The 7,126-nt window shown below is 41.2% G+C and overlaps 1 protein-coding gene across 1 annotated transcript; it reads right to left on the bottom strand.

Moving 5' to 3' along the window:
* Nucleotides 1-393: 393 nt before the first annotated feature.
* Nucleotides 394-3,012, bottom strand: LOC145671614 (uncharacterized). The gene has a single exon (XM_081740808.1). It carries the CDS (start codon nt 3,010-3,012, stop codon nt 394-396), a length of 2,619 nt encoding a protein of 872 aa, XP_081596934.1.
* Between the last annotated feature and the right edge of the window lie 4,114 nt (nt 3,013-7,126).

Genomic DNA, 7,126 nt, shown 5'->3' with positions numbered 1-7,126 from the left:
GATGGTACAAATTAAGTGGTATTCTATTATGCAATACTAGTATTTAGGTTCTCAATCAGTGACACGAATTCAGATCTGCGTTTTATATAAATACATTTTCTCATTTCTCTGTCTAACAGGAGTATTTAGAACAATTTTTACTCATATGTTGCTCTCAGATCAATATTTGAATCAACTTTCCTCTTTATTTATTCCTGCGAAAGTCATTATCTACTAGATTGCATTATTTTCCAGGATTAGTACAAATATTTTATTCTTTCCTCCAAGATCAATTTTAGTGCAACATTCAGTTGCACAGAATTGCTTTCAAAATATTCCAGATTTCGTTTCTTCTTGGTTCCTGCATAACTATATTCTCTCTACACATTTGAAGAAGTATAAAAGCCGATTTTTTTACTGAAGTAATTCCTTGAACACCACATTTCTCACATAAGCCCTTCCTTCGATTATACGATCAGGCAATATTAGCACTTTTAAAGTATCTGCCCTCCTCACACGGCTAAGTGCTACATATAGTTGCCCATGTGCAAAAACGTCCGAACGCAAATCTACGCCCACCACTTCCAGGGTCTGCCCTTGACTCTTGTGAATAGACATTGCGTAACATACTTGCAATGGAAACTGCCTCCTATACATCTGTTCAGGAAATCCACTACAAATCGGCAATTTAAAATCTATGCGAGGTATACCAAAAAATTCATTATCGCCAGGCTTTCGAACAGTAATCAGCGAGGGTGTAATTCCTTCAATAATCACTTTTGTTCCATTCACAAGGTAATTTTCAAAGTTAAGATTGCGTATTACCATACACAGCGCTCCTACTTTCAGACTCAGCTTATGAGAAGGTACGCCCTTCCCTTCTACCTGATGTAAAAACTCCCCATCAAAGATCTGATCCATAGTATTGTCAGCCTCCAATCTATCAGCGCTGTATAAGTGAACCGCATCACTTCTCAACTGCTCCAATAATATATTGTTCATCTCTTGCACATTGACATTCAAACTGCACAAAATAGCCCTCTTTGCACAAGCATCCGGATCCTCCAAAATACAACCAGGGAAAACAAAATCAAGAAGATCAACAACATTAATAGTGGTCCGAATAAACCTTGGCAACTCTATCAATACTTTCTTCTCCCTACCCTCGCCGAACGTTCTTTCACGAATTCCAGCATTACCTACACGCAAAAGAAACTCTGCAAACTCTGGATCTCCACGACTACGCTCCGCCTTTGTTAGACTAAATTTCCTAACAGAGTTCCACAATGCAGAAGAGCGGAAGGAAATGTCAACTACTTCAGCAGAGCACCTTCCGCCTGATACAACAGGAGCGCATTGCCTCAGGTCTCCTGAAAGTATCACAGCCTTCCCTCCGAACATCTCTTCATTTTGCATTAAATCTCTCAGGGATCTTTCCAATGTTTCAATGATACAACGATTCGCCATAGAAATTTCGTCAAATATGATTAAAGAACATTGGCGAATCAGGTCTGCTCGCTCAGTAGTGTTGGATATGTTCCAGTATGTGCAATCGCCATAACCTTCCAGCGGTAGTCGAAACAAACTGTGAGCAGTCATACCGCCAGCAAAGTTTAATGCGGCGATTCCAGAACTGGCAACACATAGTACAACTTTCCTATCACACCTCAAGCGGCTTGCAATAACCTCCAGCACTAACGTTTTCCCATATCCTCCTGGACCATCTAAATAAACAGCTCCACAACGCTCATTCTCTACAATGTATTCATACAGTGCCCGCTGGTCCTTATTTAATAATGGCACCCATTTTGCAAGAAAATCCTGCAATACAAGGGCACTATATCTCACCCTTTCCCGGTGAAGCTCCGTAGTAGTGTCTTCTACATGGGGAAGACCTTGCTCCACCAAACTACTGCCATGTCGACGCAAAGCTCTGTCTATCTCAACCAACGCTCTATTATAGGCCACGTCACGGCTTTCTACCGCTCCATCAAAAAAGTCTTCGCTCAATACATCCCTAAATTCATCCCACAAAATACGTGCAGGCGCCCCAACGTTGCACAGCAGGATGAAGAAACATCGAAGACTTTTGCTTAACATAAACACAGATGCCTCCATCATGGACTTTCTATATTCATCTCCTTCACTAATTAAACCCAACTTCCGAGCAACTTCCTGAAAACTTCGACATTCCTCACCACCTCGAGATAAAAGATCAGCATACCCCCGGCAAGGGACAACAGCAAGCAATAGACGCAAATAATACTGTTCGCCTCTGTTTGGAGCAATCCAATAAAGTCTCCCTACACATTTCCCTCGTTGCCTCTTATGAACATAATGTACTCCATCAGGGAAATCAAAACTTACAACGCCCTTTGGTCGCTTTGAAACGGTGCTATCAACTATATACTGTTCGTAAAAATCCACATATGTCAAATTATCAAACTCCACTGTATTTGGCCTCTGGAAATACAGTAGCAGTTTAGAGGAGCTTCGCTCTATAGCTTCCTTCTCCTGCCCACGCTGAAATATAACAGTCTGCTGATCCTCCAAATGCACCGGTAAAATGTAAACAGTAGGCTGAGTCTCTGTCATCTTGAACTCCAATACCCGCCACGCAGCATCGCTTGCGCCTATGTACCTGCTAGTAACGTATTCTTCCACCTCGTTGTTAATAGATTCCTCATTCACAACTGCCACATTTGCCAACGGATTACCTTTAGTGATATATTTAAACAAATATTTTACCACTCTTCTATGAGATGACAACTCCAAATTTATATGACAGTCGTATTTCAGAAGTATAGCAGCATTATACGGTACCACCCATCTGTCATCAATTTCAACATCGCACCCACCACACTTAATAACAGCCTTGTTGCCCTCATTTCTTTTATAACACACAATCCCATTCGCATCTTTATACGTCACCTCCGTTGTTCTTTTGGGAAAATACTTCGAACATTTCTTACCTTCAGCCTCCCAGCAAGGCAAGTTCGTTCTATGGGGGGGTCCGCATGGACCGTGAATCATATGTTTTAAAACTAACTCCCTTAATCTACCTCCTGCCTCAGTTGGACTTGGAATATCTGCTCTGATATAAGAATCAATCTCCTCTGATTGCACCGGTCCATTCTCCACCAAGAAACAAACATGTGCATATGGCAAGCCGCGCTTCTGAAATTCTATAACCCACACTATGTACACCAGTGGGCCAAAAATACACCTGATCTTATATCACGCAACAGTTCTTCAAACTTCACGTGAAAAACTCTGCAAACAACATCGGGACTATTTGTACAGCCTGTACGCCTCGACTCACGAATCTCCAACCAAGAAGCTGAAGTTGCTATAGTCAGAAAAAAAGTCGGAGCCCCAAGACGACTAACAATTGCCATAGCATTCAAATACTTCACCTTCATGTACCGAGGTCCTCCTGTAAAAGTGTTCGGTAAATACACTTTTCCCGGTACAACTCCACCTTCACCTTGAACAATCTCATCTCGTTCAAGGTCTCTAACCACTTGCCTTCTTTCTCCAGCCGGAACGTCACGACTACTGATAGCTACCTCCAACTCACGCAAAGTAGCCGCACGTAACACTTTATCCATTGCCTCCTGAGTAAACTTTATATACCTTAGCCTCTCCTCTTCAATACCTGCGTACATATCTACAAGCCAAGTCTCTGACAGCCGCCCAAACTCTCGAAATCTTGGCTCGGACAATAAAAGGCATCTCGTATACTTTAGTTTACTCAACTTCTTCTTATCATTATTCTCCCGACCCACATGCCATCCTGGTGTACCATGAGGGTACAACAACGGATACTGGAAAGGTTCATACAATGGATGAACAATGTCTATCAAATGAGGACGCCTATTCCCAATCTTCCATATAGCCACCTTCTTCGGATAGTATGCCTGCTCCTCCCGACTCAAAACAACAGCCACCTCATGGGCAACAGGACGGTCTCCTATATTTGCCCCATGTACAGCCCTACTTGTGTTCTCAAAGACCAGATGCGCATTCTCTGAGGGCTCATTTGATAGTTGTTTGAACTGTTCAATGTATGGGTTCCTAGCCACATTCGCCAAATACTCACCGATTTCGTTCACTATCACCGGATTTAGCTGGGACTCCTGAACCAACTGGTTTCTCGCTGCCCCGTCATCAATATATATACGAGCATTATTTCGCAGACCTCCGGCATACGATAAATCGAAAACGTAATGATAAACCTTTCCAAGTATTTTCACAAATGAAAGACCTGTAGGACGCTCATATCCCTGAGGTATTACTAAAGCGCTAAACGAAAATAAATCGTTGTAATACCTTGCATTCTTTAGAAATTCTAAATTAGAATAAAACGGTGCTTCCAGTGGAGGAAAATAAACTACCTTGAACAGCCCCTCTCCACAACACCACTTCTTTCTACCTTTTTCCTCCTCAAACAAACACGCTCCACAATACGAGCATGTATAAGTGTCAGAGGACAAAAGACTAGGTTTCTTAAATACATACAATTGCACAGCATCCAATTGAGCACCAGAAAACTGACCAATATGCCTTTCCCGACGCAAAGCAGCTGGAAGATGCCAAACGGCTCCCTTCTTTTGCACTCCTGCAGCTTCCCTGCGAACAACAGCCACTCTTTTACGTTCAGCGCTAACGGAAGGTTGCGGACTTAAGACACGAATAGTCCTCCTTTCACCATCATCCTCAAACACTCTCTTCCTCCCACGCATTTCCTTAACAGGCCTTCCACTGCTCTTACGTCCAATGCCCTGCTCATTAACGCCACTGCTTTCACTAGTGCCAACAACATCCAGAAAAGAGTCCTTTATTTCCCCCATACATCCGTCTTTCGACTGTTGAGACTCTGTGAACCTTCCAGGTTTCTTCCTCAATGGCCTGCCCCTACGGTGAACTTTTGTCCACTTTTCATCATGAGCGATTTGTTGTTCTGTATCTGTTGCCTTCACAACAACACCAGCAACGCTCTCCGCAGGTTCCCCAAGTGCGGAGGAATCTACCGTTAAATTACGAACACGAGTAAGTGAATACCTATATATCTGGTAGGGCCGTGCATTACCATCACAAGCAGAATCCACCAACAACAAGTATGCCAAACTTCTCTCTGTGGTACACTCAAACAAACGAGCAACATTAGCACGCACATCATCCTCACTTCTTTGCCCATTCTCACCTACTGCGTGAGGATTAAATAGATAATAACTCACACCGGAACTCCAAAAAGCCACGCTATAATGTTGGCCTACCCAAATAAACCCACAGTTATTAACATACATGTGAAACAATTCTGATAATTTAGCTGCAAGTTCCACTTCTGCAGCCTCTTTCTCGCTCTCATAAGCAGGAAATAATCCTCCATAAAGTGCCTCATAATCAACATGAACCCGACGTCCGAAAAAGTCCATTTCTAACGGGAGTTCATACACATCCAAATAAACCTCTCCTGCAGGAAATCCTGGACCAGAGATTACCCGCATATACAAGTCATTCCCTTCACGTAGCAAGTTGTATATCTCAGCCTCACTCATCCAATTCTTGCGAATCAGCATTGCGAAACAAATAGCACATGCTGAATTCGCAACACACTGTGTGCTCCGCCCCCTATTAAAAAAGCTCTGATCAACGCCTCCACGAGCTACGCACACAAAACCTTTACCGCCTCTCTGAGAAACTCCTGGCCTCCTAGCTCTATCACCTCCATTATATCCAGTAACGTCATCCATTGTTCAAAGTAAATTTATCGTCAACAATTAAAAATTAAACGCCAACAACAGAAAGAATAATAACAATGTAAATTTAACAATATCTTGACAATACTAACTTTCAACAATATAAATATAACAATAACAATAATAAACTTAACAGAAAAATAACAGAGAGAATTTCAAGAAAAGAACAAACCTAGACTAACTAGACGTACACTTAGACTAACTAACCTGCACCTACACTAACAAGACTAAGTAACCTACACGTAGACTAACTAACCTATACCTAGAATAACAAGAGTAACTAATCTACACGTAGACTAACTAACCTACAGCTAGACTAACAAATAACACCAAACCTATATTTACAAACTAAATCTAATACAAAAAACTACTAAATATAACTACAAATTACAATTTATAATAAACTAAAAGCACAACCTACAACTATACACTATAACTACAAACTATACTATACCTATAAACTATAACAACAAACTACCACTACAAACTATAATAACGCCAGACAGCACGAAAGAAAAGGAATGAAACTAATTAACTAATACTTACAAAAACTATATGGAACGAAGACAACTCTGAAATAAATGAACACTTCGTTCCTATTTCACTTTCCTTTCTTTCCTTCTTCATTTTATTTCAAAAAAAACTCAAAACCAGAATAGGCTATCCAATCACATACACAAATAATAATAATAATTTTGGAAAATCATCATTCGCTTTAAACTTAATTGAATACATTACACCTTCGCTTTACTATTTATAAGAAACACACTGCCATTTAGCAAAATATCGATATTTATCGTATCCGTAATTAACCACGACTAATGTTCAAATCTAACCTCATATATATGTCCTTAATCGATGCGCCCACGATATCTCACACCTATCTCTCATGCGTTCGATCTCTCATACTACCCCTGCAAACGCCAACTAGCCTATTCTGCGCAAACATTATGTTCGTACGTACTCTCGGCCTTCTCCCGTTTTCTACTACATTCTTCACTAGATAATCTTCATTTACTTCTTCTCGCTACTGTGTCCCTTATTCAGGCAGTACGAATGTCGCACTTCAATACAATATTTTATTTCATTTCACTTTCTTTCACATATAGAAGGTGATCAGAAAAATGAAAACACCTGAACGAAATTGCATCTTACCAGATTAATATGATGTCGGGCCACCTTTCGCCTTCAGAACAGCCTTGATGCGACGTGGGATGGAGGAATAGAGGTCGTAAATGGTAGCAAGTGGAATTTTACACCATTCCTCGTGCAGGGCAACGGCCAGTTCTGTGAGAAAGGATGGAGGTGGAAATCGTCGCCGGAGTCGTGTTTCCAAGACGGACCACATATGTTAAATTATGTTGAGATCTGGGGATTGGGCGGGC

This window comes from Thermobia domestica, chromosome 15, assembly GCF_964235325.1.
Source record: "Thermobia domestica chromosome 15, izTheDome1.hap1.1, whole genome shotgun sequence".
Taxonomy (NCBI): domain Eukaryota; kingdom Metazoa; phylum Arthropoda; class Insecta; order Zygentoma; family Lepismatidae; genus Thermobia; species Thermobia domestica.
This window is presented reverse-complemented; position numbering and strand designations above follow the sequence as displayed.

What these genes read in the sequence shown, in the direction of transcription:
- LOC145671614 (XM_081740808.1), bottom strand. Translation starts at nt 3,012, where the DNA reads ATGATTCACGGTCCATGCGGACCCCCCCATAGAACGAACTTGCCTTGC.